The 22,095-nt window shown below is 41.6% G+C and overlaps 1 protein-coding gene across 2 annotated transcripts; it reads left to right on the top strand.

Moving 5' to 3' along the window:
- The first annotated feature begins 59 nt into the window (after positions 1 to 59).
- LOC118428427 (meiosis regulator and mRNA stability factor 1-like) lies at positions 60 to 21,194 on the top strand. Of its 2 annotated transcripts, none has more exons than XM_035838483.1 (28): positions 60 to 178; positions 1,201 to 1,441; positions 2,284 to 2,884; positions 3,165 to 3,305; positions 3,729 to 3,967; positions 4,340 to 4,457; positions 4,612 to 4,778; positions 5,182 to 5,351; positions 5,689 to 5,851; positions 6,003 to 6,331; positions 6,669 to 6,930; positions 7,131 to 7,226; positions 7,584 to 7,744; positions 8,168 to 8,431; positions 8,825 to 9,117; positions 9,603 to 9,829; positions 10,232 to 10,462; positions 11,892 to 11,937; positions 12,208 to 12,410; positions 13,028 to 13,255; positions 13,829 to 13,960; positions 14,337 to 14,432; positions 14,935 to 15,150; positions 15,614 to 15,674; positions 16,089 to 16,367; positions 16,697 to 16,798; positions 17,616 to 17,768; positions 18,376 to 21,194. In XM_035838483.1, exons 2-28 carry the CDS (start codon positions 1,250 to 1,252, stop codon positions 18,600 to 18,602), a joined length of 5,397 nt encoding a protein of 1,798 aa, XP_035694376.1. In that variant the 5' UTR covers positions 60 to 178; positions 1,201 to 1,249; the 3' UTR covers positions 18,603 to 21,194. The 2 variants fall into 2 exon arrangements, with proteins under 2 accessions (XP_035694376.1, XP_035694377.1); XM_035838484.1 differs by having other exon boundaries at positions 87 to 174.
- The last annotated feature ends 901 nt before the right edge of the window (positions 21,195 to 22,095 follow it).

Here is a 22,095-nt window from a genome sequence, read left to right as displayed (position 1 = left end):
AATTGAACTTCTTTTTTTCAAAGTATCGAATATAAAATTGTTTTGCAAAGGGTGTGCCAGTAAATAGAACAGCCAAAATAGTTGTGCCATTTTGCGGCAGTGGCATTGCGGTCCCCGCGCCTGCAGCAGCGCACGATGGACTAGTGGAGAGTGCAGCATTTTCCCATTTATTTTGTAGGTAAGAAACATTAACACCTTCAGGAATTCTCCTGCATCTTCTATACACGAGTCAAAACGTAAAAGTGAGGGTTAAACTAAACTGTGTGCTTTGTTTACGGTTTAATTTTAGTAAGTTATGGCGGGGTGTAACGAGAGACAGACAGAACGTGCTGTTCGTCAGACATTCTTTGATAACGGGTCACCTCAGATAAACGTTTGCAACCTTCTTTTAGACCTTCCTGCTCAACACCCCTTGTGTTAAAGATACAGTGTACAGCCAGTTGCATCTGCACATTTGAAGAAAAATACCCTAAAGCCCTTTGAATGTAAATGCATTTGTTACACAAGCGACATCAAACGTGAACTCCCCTGAGTGAGATATGTTACACAAGCTCCCGCTGTTTTTATGCAATGTCCTTCCAATGTTTTTGTTCGCAAAGTCTGGCCTTGCTTACCTCTCATGGATGGTTCAAACACTTAATTACTGTTTAAGTGTTAGTATAATCAAGTCTTAGACAGATTGTCACTGAAACGCAATGTATTTGGTCAGAAATAGATGTTTTATAACAATAATAAATAACTTAAAATTTATCATATCCACTTCAGTTTAAACGTTGTACATGCAGCTCTACAACTTGTTTAGGGCCTAGATTTTTACAGGATTCTTTAATCTATAAATCCTTTATAAAATCGTTCCCTTGGTCGATCCCTACAGCAGTGCATGAGCAAAATGTATGCAATAAGCCAAATTGCTTTTTAAACTGCATAAGTGTGATGACAATTAGAAGGTCCCTAACTTGTAAACGTTTCAATCTTGACCATGCTGTACTCATGTCCAGACATGTTTCAGTCAGGGTCCCTCACCTGTGACATGTTACCTGGAAGTGGAAGTGCATCACACTGGGCATGGGCAGTCCAAACCTTGATCTGGCATATTGGCTTACAGACTGTTTTCTCACTGTCAACTGTAACATTGCCTATATAACTGAACTTGGTCTGTAGTTCCACTTTGAAACACGATCATGTTATTCCTCCCCCCAGTGCCCTAGGAATGTCAAAGGGTGGGTAGTATGAGTGTGTTCCACCAGTGATGAGCCAGACCCCCCTGCGGAGTAGCGAGGGCCCCTCCCACACCTCTGCCCCCCCTGGTGCTGCCACCACCACTGCCGCTGACCCCCCTGTGGTATACAAGTGCATCTTCCCCAGCTGTGATGCCTGCTTTCTGGACAAGGAGGCAGTCCTCACCCACATCTCACTGCAGCATCTGTCTAGCTGTGCACAGGTAAGAGTCGCCTCCACAGCTGGCTTTCTAGGCTCTTTTTTTGTTGTTTTCCGGGGCTCATAATACAATTTTGCTGGCCGTTTCAACTTTTGTACTGTTGCAAGGGCTTGTGCAGCTGGCCCATACCACACAAGCGACCTAGTACAACAAGGAACAGCCAGCAGAAGTATCTAGTATTATGAGCCTCCAAACAACAAAAAAGAGCCCAGAGATCCTGCTGTAGTGGCTAAGATAAGAGGTATTTCCAAAGCAGAGGTTGACTTTGAAAAATATTGTGTTCTCTGATATGCCCTGTTTTCTAGAGAAAAGCCATTAGAGTTATTTGGTTTGGTAGGAGTATTGCTCCAGTAAAAAAAGCACCTCTAGAACTCTTCTTCTGGCAAATGAGAAGAAGGTTAAAATTTTCCTAATCAACCTCTGCTTGCCTCATATGCTATGACTGAGTATGAAATGAAAATGTCCTTCTAAAAGTAAAAGTAGTTCAGGGGCTGTTCAATTAAACTACTAGGAAAGGAAGGAAAGGGTGAAGGCAAGAAATTCAGGAGAGGGACATTTCTTGAACCTGAGCCAGCAACACAATGAATTATTTGTTTATTATTATTTATTTATTTATTAATTTAAGTAATGAATTATGGTCTGTCTTATTATTTATTTATTTATTAATTTAAGTAATGAATTATGGTCTGTCTTAATCTGTCATGTATCAATGGAACACAGTCATTCAAGGACATACTGTCTGTATAACCAGTAAGTACCCTGTCCAAATAGTCAGCTAAGTGTAAACAAATGAGTGTTGGTCATTTCATGAATGTATCTGACAATGAGTTTCTGTCTTTCCACAGTGCAATACTAGCTGCTGCACCGGTTGCAGTACCCTGCCCCCTCCTGTCCACTTTGGTAGCTCCCGCTATCCCCTGCCCCCCTCCCCCTGGCACGACATGACCCAGCAACACCCAGGCAACAGTCTCCCCAGCAATGCCGTTCCTTGCTCTTTGTGCTCTCCTAGCTTGGATTACCCCTGTGCTGCGCTCGGGCAGAGGTGTCCCCACTCCCACCCGACTTATCCTCCAACATCCCACTACCAGCCTAGTCTGCCAGTACCGACCGCTCCTCCAAACATTCCATATCACCCGCACCCGGGCCTAGTCCACACAGACCCAGCTTTCCATGTGGGAAGTCCCAGTCATAGCTACTTGCCCCATGTACCAGGGCAGGAGGGCTTGGCATGGCTTCACAACCTCGGCAGCACGCCGTGTGCTCACTGCGCCGCGCCGCCACCGGCAGCAACTGTCTCGTCTGTTCAGGAACAGCTGCTACAAGTTCTACAGAGATCCACGACCGCCTCACACCTTCCGACATCACCGCAACGCAGGCCGAGAAACCAACACCAGAGCCCCTCTCGGTGCCTGCATCACAATTACACAACCTCGGGGGGCAGCACAGGTTTGTTGGCTATGACACAAAGCTTTATTTTAGTAATACACTTGGGTGCCATACATAGAAATTGGAATGGCAGTTCAGGCATAAAGAAGTGATGTCAAGCATCCTCCCCATTATCAGATGTTAGTAGTAGAATAATTCTGACAATCTTAGTACCAACATCGTTGACGATATTCATAAACACTCAGTATTCTTTTTCTAATCATTGATTTGAGGGAAATAATTCATTCAGTATTTTTTAATGATCTAAGTTCTAACCACTTAATCTAATGAAAACACCCAGGTACAGATGGTGTGAGAGGAACACTTCCCTTTGTCCAGCCCCCCATGCCTCATTTCGGAAAGCAGACATCTAGCCTGGAAGGTAGCTCAGAGAACTCCACTGTTCTTAGAACTCCTCCTGTCCATAGTCAACAGCCAGCAGGTAGGGCAATGGATGCCACAATACATTTTTAGGTAGTGAAGTTAATACTTAAATCAAAAGTAGGGTATTATGATTATGTATATAGTGTTGGTTTCACTGCTGTCTCACTGAGCAAGGAGGTTTGTTTGATAGCAAGACAAGGTTTACATAGAGAAGAATAAAAGGGCCACAGGATGCAAACCATTGTTACACACACTGTTGTAATGTAAGTATTTTGCATACATTGTTAAACATATTGTTAGTGATGACTACGAAGAAATATATCTGATAGCGTGCTTTTGTCTGAAAGTTTTCTTGGTTGCTTGTCTGGACATTGGAAAACATTTTGATTCCTTATCTGGACATTGGAAAATATAATATTATAAGAGTCATATGAGAAGGTATCTGTATTATTTAAAAAATCCTCTTGTTTTTACCTTACAGATCAAGTTGCCCAGCTGCCAGACTCAGTGTCCTCCCCCTCCCAGCCTGACACCCTGCCTCCTATCGGAGTGTTCTGGGACATCGAGAACTGCCAGGTGCCCAGTGGGAAGACAGCCATGGGCATCGTGCAGAAGATCCGCACAGACTTCTTCGCTGGACACAAGGAGGCAGAGTTCATGTGTGTGTGTGACATCAGTAAGGAGAGCAGGGAGGTCATACAGGAGCTAAACAATGCACAGGTCAGGACAGAAGTAGTTTGTTTTGAACTTGATGCTTTTACAAGCAAATCTATTGACAAGTTCTTAGCCCTGTTGACGCAACATTTAGAAATGGATTCCTTGTCCTGTCTCTGGCACCATTGCAAAATCTGCTCTCGCAAGAGTGCAACCTGGCATGAATATGAGTTAGACTCAGAAGGTAGACCTATTACCATCTGTCTGAAACCTTATTTACACCAGACTGATGCACATTCACGCAATGGTACAGGAGTAAATGTATAAAGCAGTCAATTGTCGTGTTGACACTCTTATGTACTTGTAGTTTTTGACAATACTACAAGTACTCTTAAGGAGGCTGCATAGTGTTCCTCTCATATACTTCTGTCACTTCAGGTAACAGTAGTACACATCAATGCCACAGCCAAGAATGCAGCTGATGACAAGTTAAGACAGAGCATACGCAGGTTTGCAGACACCTACACCAAGCCTGCCACTGTTGTACTGGTTTCAGGTAAGTTGATACAGGGTACTATAATAACTTCAAGATATTAGATATTTGTTGTCTTTCTTAGATATTTTAGCTCAGAAATGAATGCTTCAATTTGTTTTTTTAACTAAAAATAATTGTTTATTTTTTTTAATGCATGTTCATTTTCTTTAAATAGGGGATGTAAATTTCGCCTCTGAGTTGTCCGACCTGAGACACCGGCACAAGTTCCGCATCATTCTGCTGCACACGCGGCACGCACAGGAGGCGCTGCTGCACCACGCACACCATGCCGTCTGCTACGACGACTTTGTCCGAGATCTCCCTTTCAGATCACCTAGTAAGGTAAAGAAGCATCGAATTCTAAGTAACATTGTTTTGCTTGCATCTATTCTGAATTTCTGTTGCTCCTGCTGGCTAAGTGTAGAAAATCATGCTGGATATTGGAGTTATCTTTCATACAGCCAGTTAAGTCTCACTTACAATTGTTTCAATGCCTATAATATAAGACATCTTTCAGCACTCAAGTCAGAAGTTCTGAGGAAGATGTCTGATAGACATTGAGACTACATAAATAGGTGAAATTTTAATGGTTGTGTGAAAGGATCTTCAATATCTTATGCTCTACCAACCTGATAAATTATTTTCAGATAATCATGCTGAAAAGCAGCATGGCTCTTTTTCCTGGAAAAAAAAGGATTCCTAAGATCTCTCTAAAAAACACTTAAATTTGTGTTGACTTTTATAGGCAGCTATGGAGCTAACAGACCTGCTGGTCAGCCACTTGCCCATTGGTCGAGACAGCAACCAGATTCGCAACCGGCTGAAGCAGCTGTCGGACAATTGTGGTGGGCGGGTCCTACACGTGTCCGGGACGTCAGCTCTCATTCGCTTCCCAAACACTGAGAGTGCCAACAGGTATTGCAAAATTCCTTCATTTTCACAGTTTCGTGAGAGAAGAAGATGGAGGTTTCGCTGTGTGTTTTAAAGTTAGTAGCTGTAGAAATTCTGTTGTAAAGTAGTGATGCATTGCAAAGGCATATTTGCGGTGTCATGAATCCATGTTGGGGAGATCACCGTTAAACTAAAACAAATGGGAACATTCAAGACTTACAGTACGGAATATTGTGATAGCACTTATCTTTGAGGATAAAAGAGAAAGTCACACATTTTAACCATTGTTGAAAGTGTTTTTATAAAGTCTATCAAAATAATTTTGATATTTGTTGACATACATGCTTCTTTATGTCTAAAGAGCTAAGAAGAGGATGGAGAAGGAGGATGTCTTCGGCAGTAAGATTACAGTCGCGCTCGCATCCAAACAGAAAGAAGAGAACAAGTCCCCCACACGTAGAGCGCGCCATAGAAGCAACAGTAGAGGGAATGAACCATCTCCACCTATGGGCAGGATTGAAAAGGTACTTGAAGGCTCACATTCAGGCATTTTTGTCTTTCTTTTGCAGTTCTAAAGCATTTTGTGTTCATATTTTTATTGTGAATGATTCAGTAAACAGACGTGTGTAGATGAAACATAGCATTCTGACACGTGTACCTTTTCTACAACTACAGACGGAAAGCAAAAGTGATTCTGAACATTCAACCACAAGCGACCCCGAAAGGTATAGCCAGCCGCCTAGCTTCTTAAAACAGCTGCCAAGACATCCGCAACCACCGGACACAAGACAGAGCCGCGACAGACCAAGAGGGATGGAGAGACTGAACCACTCTGAAGGAGATCACAGGAGTGAGGGAAGGAAAGACAGTAGCGGTGGAGAGCCAACAGGGAACGGGTCCTACACAGACGTGCTGCCCTCATGGCTGCAGGACAGGGGACTGGAGTATTTCAGACCCAGACAGGATGTCACGTCACACTTCAACAGGAGCGCCAAGTTCAGGAGGTAAGCAGAGGTTTTGAGGTTCAGAAGATCTTGAACAGCACGCTTTGGTAGCTTTTCTACTTTTGTAATGAAGCTTCTGTCAAAAAGCCTCATATTTGTTTTTTTGTTTTGTTTTGTTTATTTATGTATTTATTCATGAGAAGCTCAAACTGACCCGCAGGCTGCTTTTCATTGAGGTAATGAGGGAGGTAAGGGTCAGATAAGATGTAACTAACAGAGATACAGATCTCATGTAAGTTTGCATTGAAAACAAATACTTTACCAAGACCAATAGAAATCTGTTGCTACATTATTGCATATGGAAGCAACATGACTGGATTTTTTTCCCTTTTTCCAGATCCGTTGGTCCAAGATTTGATCACGGGACACAGGACTTGCCCCTGTCCCTTCCACCCCGGCCCCGCAGTGCCTCCCCAGTCTACCCCATGCTGTACAGTGCACCCCTGCAGAGAAATGCATCCCCACAACCCCAATCACACCCTTTCACTGAGATGTTCTACCCACAAGGGGTTGACCTTGAGGTGAGGAACCTTGACCCCACCCTAGGTCACCAGGAGATGAGGCAGACATTGCTGTCTATTTTCAGGGAACATTGTAAGGTATGTTACCATGGCAATATACTTTTTTGCTGTTCATAAAATATTCCAGTTCTATGATTTGAAGTCAAAATTTGCAGGTAAATATAATTTGTACTATGAAGTTTATTTGTACATGATGAAGGCTTTTCTTCCTTCATGCTTTCTATACTAGACATTACAATTTTACTGTGACTAACCTCAATATTTCCTCCTATATTAAGGTGCTAAAGCTTGATTTGCTGGCCCCACATGAAGGTATATGGAAAGCCATGGTGAAGGTCCCCAAGATGACTGATGCCACACTTGCCATTTCCCAGGTATACTTTAAGCAATTATTGTAATTAAGAAAAAAACAATACATTCCTGGCTTGAATATTGTAGTCAGTTGGAAACTTGACTCCTGGTTAACAAAACTTTCTGGCAAGCATCATGCCGTAAAGGCCTTTAAATTTGTGGTGATTTAATATTGTGTTAAGGAGAAAATGGAGTGTTCATGGTAGCTTCAATTTTGCAATAGTGCTATAATCACATACTGTACAGCTACAGTAATGGAAACAGGTGGTTTTAAGATCACTCTGTGAAGCAAAAACCATGGACATGTAACCACCACAAAAATTTCTAGAATCCCAGTATTTGAAAGGCATCTTGAAATTAACATTGCTTTCTTTTCTCAGGTACATAGACGTAAAGTTGGTAGCAAGAGAATACATGTGATGCTGGGAGGTCGAAGGTCGCCTGCCCTGCAGTACTTGAGGTCAGAGGTTACAGCCATCTTGAGCGAGGCCCATGGAGGCTGCCTGCCGCTCTTCAAGTTTTCTGAGATCTACGAGAAGAGGTGAGAGGGACGATTTTGTATGTTCAACAAAAGTTATACCTGACACAATCCCTTCTAAATGTGACGCTCCATATAGAACTGCCAAAATGACTATCTCGGCAGGAAAGTCATGTACTGTAAATGCAGAAATTTTCACGGTGGTTTTGAGTTCGTGGTCTATACATTGCAAATTTACTGCAATCTTAAAACCACTGCAAACATTTTTCCATGGCAGTAAGAAGCTACAATGCATGGTGCTACGCGAACTTAAAACCACCGCAAACTGTACCTTTTCCAGCTACGGCAAAATTAAATTTCCGTGAACATAAATGCATTTACAGTGATCCATAGATGCAATTTCTGTCAGGAAGCTTTTATGAATTGAAGAATCTAATGGTTGTATAGAGTCTGACCACAATGTATCTGCTCTATCTGACACTGCAGGTACAGCAGGCAGGTCCACCTGTCGGATCTGCACAAGCTGACCGATGTGGTGCAGGTAAAGGACCAGGGTTCTGCAGGGCGGGTGGTGTGCCTCACCTGCGCCCCCCTGTACCACAGCGCACACCCCAGACTCACCCCCTCCCCAGCCACCAGCAGCTCCACCACCACTGCCACCACCCTGTCCAGCACCAGCCCTGTGGTTGTGGAGGAGGAGGAGGAAGAGGAACCCTTCTGCAAGATACACTGTACACAGGAGTTCCTGAGGTATGACACACTGAGGTGTATCTACGGTTCACATGGTATACACAACAAGGCATTGTCTTGCTTATCGATTTATAGTTAGGGGCTAAAAACCTTGTAAACAACTGGTGAAAGGTAAAGGAAACATCTGACCATTTCCCAAGTCTACCCAGTTGATTGAGAAAGTCTAATTATTGCGGATCTAATTATCATCATATTCCTTGACCTTGACAAAGGAATTGTATGGCCCAAAGGTTTTCTCTATTTTTATTCTCGTGTATGTGCTGTAATTTTAGATATCACCATAGCGATAGGTATTAAAGATTGGCAGCGAAGACTGCTTGTTATGTAACTTATGTAACATAAGGGAAGTATTTTGTGTTGCAAACCTCTGACTCACTCACACTGTGTCTCCAGTACCAGGGAGGTGGACTATGAAAACTGCATGTTGCCCGACATCGTCTTGTCCCTGAAGGCATTTGCTGCCCAGGTCCACACCCTACTGCAGACCCACGAGGGCAGGCTGCCACTTCTGAGCTTCCAGACCTGCTACAACAGTGAGATCGGCACCCTGCCTGTGGACGAGAGTGGGAGGGGGGTGCCGGTGGAACATCTGATCAGCTGTGTACCGGGAGTGAACATCTCTCACGGCCAGAGTGGTAACAAGATGGTGAAGTGGGCACAGAACAGGCCTCCTCTTCCTCTGGCTGGTATGTTTCTAGGACTAAGTTTCTGTATTGATAGGAGCCTAAGATGCAGCAATCCAAATTCCAATACTAAGCCTGAAAAACTGGTATAGAATACGCCTTTATCCTTAAGCCTTTTGATCATGATTTAACAAATTTTTTGTCGCTCTTATTACATTTTTGATTGAGAAATTAGACAAGGAGTTTTTATTGTACCTTAGCCATTGAAGGCCTTACAAATAAGCTGTGAATTGTGAGGAATACGTCATTTATGCCAACACAACACAGAAATGTATTCCCCCTACAGCAATATTGACAAGCTTTATTGACACGACAGAAGCTACGACTTTTGTATGGTCAGATATAAACTAAAAAAAGTGGATACAGAATAAATCTTAAAACTCTACTAACTACTAAGGAAACCTTAATACATTCAGGTTGGGCTAAACATGAGTATCACTATCTTTTCTAATCACAAAGCAATCTTGATGATCTGTTTGCTGTCCTAGATGCGTGCTGGCCGAAGCTGCGTCCCCCCAGCCCAGCGGCCTCCCCCCAGCTGATCCAGTTCAGCCGTGATGTGGTGGATCTCCTGAAGGGCGTGTCCTGCTGCCGGCTGCCCTTCTCACGGTTCATCCCCACCTACCACCACCACTTCGGCCGCCAGTGCAAGGTGGCAGACTACGGCTTCACCAAGCTGGTGGAGCTGTTCGAAGCTGTTCCTCATGTGCTCCAGGTAAACTGCCTCCAGCAAAGCGTTACAAAAGCTCATCAGTTTTTAAATGTTTTCTTGAAATTGTTGCAGGACAAGAAAAACAACAACTAGGCAAGACCAAAATTGATGCATTTGTGATAGCATGATTCTTTAGTATTTTGTAGGCTCTGAACACTTGACAATTGTATGCTGGAGGGAAACTGAGCACTATTTTCTTGAAAATTTACATAAGTTCAATATCAAATAGATCAGATGAATTACTTTATTTAATAGACCTTCCTAGGTGCAAAATGAATCTTCTTGCAGAAATATGAAGTTTTTGGCAATCATGTATATGACAGCACTTTTGTTTTTAAACTTCTCACAAAAAGTACATACCGGTAAAATTACACTGTACTCATTGAACATAATTCTGCTCTATAGATCCTTGGCTACGGCACAGCCCGTGTACTGACGCTGACCCACCGTGCTCAAGTCAAGCGCTTCACCCAGGACATCCTGCGCCTGCTCAAGTCTCTGCCCAACAAGGAGGTGACGGAGGCGGAGTTCCCCACGGCGTTCCACGGCTGTCATGAGAAGGTCTGGGACGTCAGGGACTACGGGGTGTGTGAGGTGCAGGATCTGCTCTGTGAGCTGCCAGAGAACACTGTGGAGGTAGGCACTTTCCTGGTGACTTAAGTGTAGTCATTACAACCTCTCTTTGCCTGAAATACTCGAATACATTTTGAGCTCCCCGAGATCACTGTTGAAGTAGGCACTTGTCTAGCTGCCTGAAAAACTATTAAAACTGAAATTCATTTTAACCCTCATCCGACCGTTACATTTTTACGACGAATCTGACCGTATGGGGTCATTTTTGACCCCATTTTGTTTTGCTCATAGACATATTTCTGCTGGCTTATTTTGTCATTTCTATGTATTTACTGTTTCACTAACCTATGAAAAATATTTTGACAAGTTTTGGTGTCAGTAGTTATTACTCATTATCATAATTTATGCAGAAAATGAGGAAAACCTAAATTTGCTCTGAAAATCTACCATACTAAACTTACTTAAACAATGTTTTGTTTTATCAATTTCTAAACAATAAATGCAATAATGCTGATAGCATAATAATGTTATTTAACAAGAAAAAATACAATATTTGTGAAAAGTAACGAATTTATTACTTAATTATGCACCATATTCCGCCATCTAAACACATACATACAATAACTCTTGTCTATTTTCCCGCAAAGATCTTTCTTGTAGGTTCCTTCTGCACATTCTGTCCATATATTGTTTTTTAATTAATTAGAAACATTTTCACTTTCATTAGCATAGGTAATAAGTGCGTATTATCATAATTTATGCAGAATGTCGAAAAACTGTGTTTTACACTTAAAATACTAAATTTCTTTCAAAATATTCGGTGTTTACTCATCTAAGCAACTATAACCTGTTGCTGCAATAGCAATAATGAGAAATGCCTGTTATTTTATTGAAATATCTTGATATTTATGTAATTAATGATTCATAATTGGCTGGGGTCATTTTTGACCCCACCGAACAAGACACAAACTTTCAGGTATAGCTTATACAATAATGGGCAAAACTCGGCGAAAAATTGGTAGATGTTGTAAGACATGTATACAAACAAATTCATGGAAGGAATTTTCTCTCTGATGAAAAATGTTGCTATGGCAGATCAAAATATACGCCTGGGGTCAAAAATGACCCCATACGGTCGGATGAGGGTTAAGCTACTGGAGAACACGGTTGAGGTAGGCACATGTCTGGTGACAGTGGTGTAGTCCTGTAGGAATGTATCACAGCCTCTTTTGGCCAGACATACTACATTAATTCTTGATTTGTAAATAGAAACATGATTTTAACAACTTTGGTAGTGACTAGTCAACCCTTGAAGTTCCATTATCACAATTATTTGATTACTGTGCTGACGCCAGCAAGAATTTTGATATACTGGATCAAAAATGAAAAGAAAAATTTAACAGTTCATGTTTCAATAGGCACCTCTGGTTGTAACACTTTTTGGTAAGTGTATTTAGTCTTGTTGACTCATCTGTATGTTCTCTTTCCACAGGTTAACAACACAGAGGACACCACTGTCATATCACTACCCAGGAGAGGTTGGTATTTTATACACACCATTAATTGCTTTTGTCAAAAATGCTAACTGTCATACAATGAAGACTTGCATAGCATAGAATGATGTATTTGTTCATAGCACTTCCTAGTTGTCTTAAGTACTATTAGCATTGTAAAGAATGCAATAGGTGAAAGGAAAATGGAGACAAAGTAAGGTAAACTAACATCTTGTAAGTAGCCAGGTAGATATTTATATGTTTAGGTCAGCACTATTGCACCCCTCTTTTCTGATTATGAATTATTCCCCATAGAACAAACGCCTGAGGAAGTGGAACGTACCAAGCGGTTTGCCAGGGAGGTTGTGGAGCTGCTGCGTCGCCAGCCCCACTGCCGCATGCCCTTCAACAAGTTCATCCCAGCCTACCACCACCACTTCAGCCGACAGTGCCGTCTGTCTGACTACGGCTTCAGCAAACTGATCGATCTGTTTGAGGCAGTGCCTCAGGTGGTACAGGTATGCAATTGCCAAAAGTCTCATGTAATTTCCATAAGTTTAGAAAATGTCAGCTTGTTGTAAGATTATCTTAACCCTTAAACTGCCAGAGTTTCAGCCCTATAAAATGCTATCAGTGCCAGGGTTGACCACTGACATCCAAAAAGAAACCCCCGAACAAGGCTGAAGTCCCTAACTTCCAGGGTTCCTGCACTACACGTGCGCAAAGCTGATATATCCGGGCGTGTCACACAGGGCATATATATGTGTGCCGGATATATCCGGGCTTGGCAGTTTAAGGGTTAAAAATTGAAGAAGTTGGCACTTAAACAAAGGCCATTGGACTGTTATTCACAGTGACTGGGAGACAAAGCCCATCTGTGTCTTCCACCAGCTTTTACTTTCCAACTAAGTCAGGTACATCATCTGATGAAAATTTAATGAAAGTACCGGTAATAATGAGTTTGAAAGGAAATAGATTCTGTCAGATAGAACAAGCAGTTATACAAGTAGGCATTCCTATATATAGGTAGAATTTCACCAAGAAGGAAGAATTTCAATGAGACAGATGACTTAACTTGTTATGAATTGTAAGTGCATGATTGAGGTTAAATCTCCACCTGTGATTGCTGATGTAGGTGCTCGAGGGTGGGGAAGATAGAGCCTTGGTCCTTGCAGAAGGGGAGAGAATCAAAGTCCTGAGTTACCAGTTGGTGAAACTACTGCGAGCCCAGAAGGACCAGAGACTACAGCTGGGGATGCTCATCCCGACGTACGCACGGATGTACGGCTACACGCTACGGTTACAGGACTACGACGCAAGCTCCATCCGCCAACTTCTGGAGAAAGTCACACATGTTGTCAGAGTAAGTAGTGAAGTCATACATATATACTCAAACTCTTGTTTCAATGTCCTAGCTTGCTCAGAAGGGAAACCAATTTTCCTCAAGTAGTTGCACATGTGTATTATCAAATTTTTGGTGGTATACAGGTACATGTAGATGTAGTATACCAGAAAGACTTTCCTGTTTTATTTGTTTTGTGTGAGGAAGTCAGGAAATAGCAAAATACATACCAGGTAAAACAACTTGCTTTTGATCAGGGGGAAGCTAGTATAGCCAGTTTCTTGAAGTGTGTTTGAGTTAGTTGTGATTTAATTTCATAGTAGGAAAAATTGACTCTGTTATCGTAAGCTTGCAGTAGTACTACAGTACAAGTACAGTAATGGAAACATCGATTTTAAGATTGCTGTCATTGTGAAAACCAGCTCCCACAAAAATTTAAGCATTCAAGTATCACTGTGAAAAACAGCTCCCACAAAAGTTTCAAGAATTGAAGTAGAGGAAATTGTTAACTTGTAATAGTTGTGGATATTTCTGATGAACTTAAGAAAAACTTGCAGTGCTGATTAACAGTAATTTGACCCTTTTCGTGCTCAGGTGGAAGCCGGTGTGCGCGGTGCGCAGGTGGTGCTGATCGACCGCAGACACCTGAAGCACATGTCACAGCTGGTGCTGGCCCTGCTGATGGACACAGCTGAAGGGGCCGTACCACTCAAGGACTTCTCACAGGTGGGTGGAAGGGATCTTGAGCCAGTTTAGAAGTTATCTTCAGTGAGCTTATCATCCCGTTTTTCTGAGCAGAGAAGACAGCTAATATGTGTAATATTTACAGATGTTAGAGTGTTGAAGTGAACAAAGAGCTAATGATCACCTAATGAAGGGAGATAGTTCATTTTGCACATCAGCATAATGCATTTTTATATGACAAAATAGATGGTTCTTGACATTACTTAACTAAAACTGAATTTGGTTCCAAAAGGCTTCCTCAGGAAGTAGAAAGATAACAGTGAGATGCAACATTCTACATCAGGAAACGAGAATATTGACCTTGATGTTTGTTATGTATGATGTTAACTTGTCCTCTCATTGTTGTTACATTATCTAGGCATTTGTCCACCGTTATCGATACCCGTGTGACCCAAGGGAGTATGGGTATCAGTGCCTGGCTGATCTACTGAAGGCCATGCACCAAACTGCACAGGTAGGAGGTGCTGCTAGAGGGAGCTTCTGTGCTATGCAGTAATTTTGTGAGAAAAGTGTGTAGACTAATATACCTTGCAATATTAACAGTAAGTTCTATATGTTTGTGACAAATGTTGAAACATCTTTTGTTTGAAACATCTGATGGTCTTTGTTTCTACAGAATCTCAGTTTGGACCCCAACTTTGCATACGATTCACATATGAACTAGCTTTAACTTTCAATTGCCAAAAAGAGAACTTCCTCTGACTGCATGTTTTTGTCATACATTTTTTGATTACTGGTATGACAGATTGACGATAACTGACTTGCATGAATGAATGAATGAATGGTTTTATTTCGCCTCAAGTGACAAACAATAACATACAATGGCAGCATTTATTTTTTCGGCTGAATTGTAGTATGCTTTACACATGTTACAATTAAAATGAAAAGCAATAGAAGTGCACAATTCCAAACATTATGAAACATAACAATAATTACTGATCCTGTTGCCTCTGTAGCTGAAGAATGAAGGCAGTGAAGACAGTGAGTGTGAGGTTGTGCTGACGCCGCTGTACCACTTTGCGCGTGACATCAGGGCCATGCTGCTGGCCCGCCACTGCAGCATCACGCTGGCCAACTTCTGCAACGCCTTTCAGGAACACTTCAAGCGGCCGTGCAGGCCGCAGCAGTTTGGTTTCTACAACATCCCAGCACTGCTGGCAGCCATTCCACAGGTGGGGGGTAGATAAGGGATTGGAATGGAATTGCCCTGCAGATAATGAAGAATTGCAACTCCTTTTCTTTTGTCCATTTGAACTATAAATCAAAATTCAAGTGAATGCTAGCCACATTTTTAGATCGGCACAAATTGGATTGCATTTTATTCTAGAAAGTTATTGTCTTTTCTGCCTTTTTGATGTACATGACATCAGACAGAGGTTTAAATCTCAACTTTTGAGTTGCTGAAAATTGCTCGAAGACCTAGTAATAGCCAGGATGTTGGCCAGAATTTGCCTGAGAATGCCCATTGTGATCAGTTATTGATTTGTGACGGGGGCTCCAGGATACCTTGATCAGTGCTTATTCTACGCTTATAACTGGGGTATTACTTCACAGCCACCTAAATGTTGTCTGTCGGTTTTGTTGTATATAGAAGTGCAGAGTTTAATTTGTGGATGTTTGCTCATCCGTCCACAGGTTGTGAATGTGAAAGGTCGAGGCAACAGGAAGGTGGTGGTGCTAAGGCATGACATGAGAGGTAGGTCTTAACATTGTCGTGTAAGAGGGTATCTTGTGTCTTTTGAATTCTACATTTTTTGCTCATTTACATGTAGGTGTTGTTTTTCATGTAGGGATTGGAGTTTCTTGTCCATTTGGTTATTTGAATGGCATTTACTGTCCATATGGGTATTTAAATTGCTATGCATTACACACAAAAATGTGTTACTATTCTTTTGATTTGACTTTCCTATTATACCTACCATGTTAATGATATATGCTGGTGCTTAAGGACAAAACTAGGCTGATGCTTGTAGGAAAGTAGTTCAAAGCACAGTATTGTATGGAGAAGAATAAGTTAAAAGCAATGTCTTGAGCATAGATCATAATTTAAAGATAGAGAATGAATTTTATTTGGGGTAAAATAAGTTTGTGTCTTGTTTTCTACACACAGCTGGAGCTCCAAGTTACCATCATGGTCCAGGGGTGAGAGGGAGCAGTTCAGGCACCTCTTCACCATCCAGTGTGGACAGCAGCAGCAGGGAGTCATCCAATCGTGGCTCTCCCAGCTGTTTGAACGGGATAGAACAGGAGCTGCCCGGCACACACTCTCCTGAGTGCCTGCCAGAAGGTGCAGAGATGCCCGTTGTTGGTGTAGCTGAGTGCCCGAATGCTGATGACACCCGCTCATCTAGTGGTGTGTCTAGTGCAGGGGCACAAGAAACTGAACAAGGTGGGGATTGATCTTGAAAAGTTTACAAACAGCCTGCCATTTAATAACACCTCCAAACTAAAACACATGCCAACTTAAGGTCTGATAAGTCATTCATTGCTCTCGTGTAATTGAGTTTATTGAGTAATGAAGGCAATTAATGTCTTCAGTGTGTATTAAGTATTTAAGTCACTTAAAGGAATCCAGCAATAGTTTTCCTTGATTTTGTAGGATGAAGAAATTAAATATTTCACAGCTATGTATGTGGAAGCTTATACTTTCAGTCTTCTAGTTTCAAATCCACTTAGATTTCCCATCTTCGTGACATTTCCTGATGTTTATTTCTCCAGGCCATGCCAGTGAGGATGCAGGTGTGCCAGACCTGCTAGTTAAGGACAGTGTCACAGACAGCAGTGGTCATGATGGTGTGGGAGACAGTCCAGAAGTCAGAGGTATGTGTATGTGTTCGGCTCGACAACTGGCTGTAACAAAGCCATCGGTATCTAAATTTCAAGAAGCACATTCTATTCTACACATTGTGCAGTACGTCTGTGTCTTGCTAGGTCTCCTGCATTTGTTTCAAAGAAAGAATATTAGGCGTAGATGATTTAGCTTTCCGTATTCCAGTATTTTCATCAGTCAAGTATAGCCACCTCTGTGACATAATACACCAGCCTTGCAGATAATGGCTTGGTTTATCTAGGACAGGTTACTGTACATGCTTTTAGTTTGCGGGGGTTTACTTTTGCGGTAGCGGGAAAATGGAGTGTTCGCAGTGGTTTTAAGTTCACGGTAGCGCAATAGACTGCAGTCTCATACTATAATGGTAAAATTTTTGCGGTAGATTTAACTTCGCGGTAAATTGTTCACAGCAAAAAAACGTAAACATAAAACCACTGCAAACATTTCTGCATTTACTGTAACTTAGTGTAAGCAAGCAACTACCCAACAGGCAGTATCTGCATTTCTGAACTGGTATCTGAGTGTAGTGAAGTGAACATTCAAACTGCATTTCACATTCCCTCTGACAACCAGTGCAATGGCAGAGTTGGTAGTGTGTATGCCTTACATTCGGTAGGTTGTGAGTCTGATCCCCCAACCCCGACTGAGTCATGAAAAATGACTTGAAAAATGGTACATGCTGCTTACTCTGCTTAGTGCTAACATTTGGGAAAGAGTATGCCAGTTTGAACACACAGACCACTACCAGTGGACTAGCCCCTGCTGTAGCGTTTGCACAACTAATCTTTAACTACACATTCTCCCTAGACCTGATGGCAGCCAGATCGTCCTCCCCAGTGGACCTACTGAGTGCCCCCATCCCACCATCCCTGCCGTCCCCTGTGCTGTGGCCTGATCCAGTGGTCTCTGCTGACACAAGTGACCTGATCAACTTCACAGATTCACCTCCACCAACTGCTGGTAAAACATTGGGAAACAACTTGTAGATTTTAAACCAACACAGTGTCATTGACGAAAGAGAACAGATGTTATATGAAACGTCTGACTATTTCCAAAATCATATCCAGTTGGTTGAGTGATTGCTATTTGGCACATCTTATTACCAGGATGTCTAACCTTCATCGACGTACACTGGAAAAGCTATTTCCTAAATTGTTAAGATGGAAGTAGTTAGACTGCAAAAGGGTAGCTAAAGAGTGTATTATAATCATGGTCTTAACAATAAGGTTTAGATAATTCATTTTCTGATGCATGTAGCAAAAACATATGCTTTACCAATACCAGTCAGGATCTCAAATCTATGATCAGTGTTTTCATCATTACGTCGTCGTCGTATCCATTTTTGATTATACTGCTGCTGGGATCCCTGTCACAGGGGTAGACAGCTGTCGGATAGTCTTCACACTTCACACTTCAGCACAGTTTATCGAAGTTTTATCTTTTAAAATATTTAAGCTGTAAAAGACATTGGAAGATTATAAGAAACTTGTGCCTGCTGTTGTGACAGAGAAGTACTTGCTTACTGTGTATCATCTATTGACCTTGAAATTATTCCTATGTCTTTCAGGCAGTGTAGAAGTACACGTAGACAAAGTAGCAAAGCTTGTTGCAGACTGTGCTGACTCGAGAAAAGATGTGGAGGAAGGAGGGGGAGATGTCAAGAAGACTGGCAGACAGGCAAAGGAGCAAAGGAGCAAGGGAAGAAAAGATGGAGGGTTGGTGCGAGGAAGTGTTGTGAGGAGAAGCGTGAAGCTGGCAGCAGCCTTCTCTAAACCACTGCAGACCTCACAATAGTAGGAGGAATGGGTGGAGAGAGAGATCCAGCAGATGGGCTGGATTCTGAGGACAAGAAGGTTTTGGAATGGACAATGAATGGATCGATATGAGGACTGATAACTGTGCTTGTCAATGTGTGCAGCAAAAACAAGAAGAAGTCTGGGGGCTATATAGTTGCAAACTACTTAACTATTGAGTCATCGCATTCTAACTGTTTCTTTTAGACTTAAGAGAGTATATTTCTTTGTTATGAATACATGTGATAGTCTTGTAGCATATATGTTTAGTTTAATGCTAAGCTATATAGCCATTTACTTTCATATTTACTGATGCATTTTACAATTATTTCTGCTTTAGATACAAAAGAAAAGTGCTCTTGTTTCAGGTAAGATGTTGTCACAAATATTCTAAAACAAAGTAGAAAAATATGCAGTTACAAAAGACTTTTCCAGCCAACACAAACTAGACATTTTCTGTTTTACTTTCCTTTCTATGGATTCTTATGGCTTGTCATCTTCCAAAGTACACCTATTTTTGTGCACTTCAATTCTTCAAAAATGAAAGATATTTTATGATCCAAAGTTACTTTGAAATTAAAAAAATCAGATCAGTTACTGGAAAATAAAGAAAGCAGATCAGTTAATTGAACGAAAAAATATTTGAGGAACAAAAAAAGTGGTTAATTTCAACTCAAGCTTACATAGGGCTTTAGTTTATGTTGTGTTTTGTTGTCTTGTGTTGTGAAGAGATTTGATATTGTTTTCCTGTTCAGTGACTGTGATATCTAAAGCAATGTGATAGCTACAGAAATGCCAGAACAGCATTTCTGATTATAGTCTATTGTTTGCTATATTTTCTATAAGAAAAATCTAAATCAACATGAGCTAGCACAATACTTCTGAATCTTTGGCACCAATGCCTCGACTTTGAACTCATAAGAACTGTCTCTTGTGGCACTTGGTTTGTACATCAAGTTGCCACATATTACAAAAAAAAGTGATGAATGATACTTTAGTGGGTAAGATTACTTTGTGCAAATTAGTTATTGAACATTGTCTTTCCGATACAACTTAATTTTGCCTAGCCATTTGGCCGATCTTATGCCATGTAGCCAGTTGCTTCCTTCTCTTTTGCAGTTTTATTTACAGATGTTGTATAACATGCACGTCTGTCATGCAGCATATTTCCATTGCAATGTCATATGCAAATTATAGGTTTAGATTTTAGCAAGAAATGCAATGTTGCAGTTTTAACTACATCAAGTGCAATTATTTATGTTATTGTTGCTGTATCATTTTATGTGTTAGATTAATGCTCTTATTAAGTTGCGAAGCTAAAACTACTGTGCAATATGGATAGGTTTTGCAACAATCCCTGCTGTTAACTATGGTACATGCCATCATTAGGAAAGCTGTGGATAGAAATGCCTTCACAGATTGTGGTGGGAGGATAGACTTGGGCTGAGACATGTTTATTTCATCTCGCTGGTATGGCTAGGCTTTTGCCTTGCTGCCTCGGATAGCGAGTTTTCCTTACGTATGTCCTCAGGGACATAGTCTTCTTATATTTGTGTCCCAAGTTGTATTTCCCACCTGAGTTTGTGATGTGCTAAGCACCCTGCCATGGTTTGGTTGTTGGGAGCGCCCCATGCCTACGTCTTGGCATATCACATCAGCACAGTATAGCTGATGTCTACAGGGCACCCAACACACTACAATCCTCCTGTTGTGTCCCACATACTGTCAAAATGGGCTGTAAGGGACATGTTCATGTTGCATTTCTCGAGAAATGGAGGATTTTCTTTTCACGACCAAGTCCATGGCACGGTGATGCAAAGTGATGTCAGGGTCTGTTGGAGTATGTCGGAAGAGATGGCTGTCCTAGTTAACTGCACTGCTACTTAGTTCAGGAAATATCATTTGTTCAGAAAATTTCCTTGCATTATGTTTGTGCATATGTCAGTAGCAAACCATTTTTGGGGGAAGTCTCGTGTTTTGTTTTTAAGGTGGTTAGAGACAAAGTTCTGAAGCAAAAAAATATGTACTTTTATGTGTTGATACTATAAGAGTATAACAGGATGCATGTTTGGCAATTGAGATTAAAAGACCATGTATACCTTTATGTTAAACCATCAAAAGAAAATTCAATATGAAAAATAACAAAGAATGACATTAGTGTTCGAAAAAGAATGAATTGAGTGCATCAAGCCAGACCCACAATAATGCAGAGAGCAAGAGATCTGTCAAGTAACAGGTTAACAAAATGAGCATATGTCAAAAGATGCTGTGAACTTTTATTTCTGGTCAAATGACATCACGTCGTCTCTTCCACACCATTGCGACAGAAGGAAGAGCAATTGTGAACAATGTCTTATCATGGAACAAGCCCGTACTATAGCTATTGCTTCAAGTGATACTACTTACATGTAGATCACTGTATTTATCTTATTCTATTTTTTTCTAAGAACAAGCTACTCACATCATTACTTTAACATGTATAACAAGTCAGTATTCAGATGCATTGTATCTTTACCATACCAGTACATGGTAACTTTCAAACTTCATAACATCAGTGCATAATAACAATAAAGCCCCCAGACCTTAACTGCAATTTGGAAGAGTCTTTGGTCTTTTTTTCTCTTCATTTTGTTGTGAACCATAGAAATCCCATCAACCACTGTGATACCGTTACACATCATGAAGGTATGAATGGTATAAAAGCTGCATTAAGAGATACAGTCAAACCTGTCTATAGCGGCCACTCAAGGGACCGGACAAATTTGGCCACTATAGACAGGTGGCCTCTGTATAGAGGTGGCAACTTGTAGATAAAATACCCAAGGGACCGACAAAAAGTGGCCACTATGGACAGGTGGCCCCTCTGTAGAGGTGGCTCCTAATACAGGTTTGACTGTCCAGTCAAACCTGTCTATAGCGGCCACTCAAGGGACCGGACAAATTTGGCCACTATAGACAGGTGGCCTCTGTATAGAGGTGGCAACTTGTAGATAAAATACCCAAGGGACCGACAAAAAGTGGCCACTATGGACAGGTGGCCCCTCTGTAGAGGTGGCCCCTAATACAGGTTCCACTCAAGGGACCGGACAAATTTGGCCACTATAGACAGGTGGCCTCTGTATAGAGGTGGCAACTTGTAGATAAAATACCCAAGGGACCGACAAAAAGTGGCCACTATGGACAGGTGGCCCCTCTGTAGAGGTGGCCCCTAATACAGGTTTGACTGTCCAGTCAAACCTGTCTATAGCGGCCACTCAAGGGACCGGACAAATTTGGCCACTATAGACAGGTGGCCTCTGTATAGAGGTGGCAACTTGTAGATAAAATACCCAAGAGACCGACAAAAAGTGGCCACTATGGACAGGTGGCCCCTCTGTAGAGGTGGCCCCTAATACAGGTTTGACTGTCCAGTCAAACCTGTCTATAGCGGCCACTCAAGGGACCGGACAAATTTGGCCACTATAGACAGGTGGCCTCTGTATAGAGGTGGCAAC

The sequence above is a fragment of the Branchiostoma floridae genome, chromosome 13, assembly GCF_000003815.2.
Source record: "Branchiostoma floridae strain S238N-H82 chromosome 13, Bfl_VNyyK, whole genome shotgun sequence".
NCBI lineage: Eukaryota > Metazoa > Chordata > Leptocardii > Amphioxiformes > Branchiostomatidae > Branchiostoma > Branchiostoma floridae.
The sequence above is the reverse complement of the archived record's forward strand: the minus strand, read 5'-3'. Positions and strand labels throughout refer to the sequence as shown.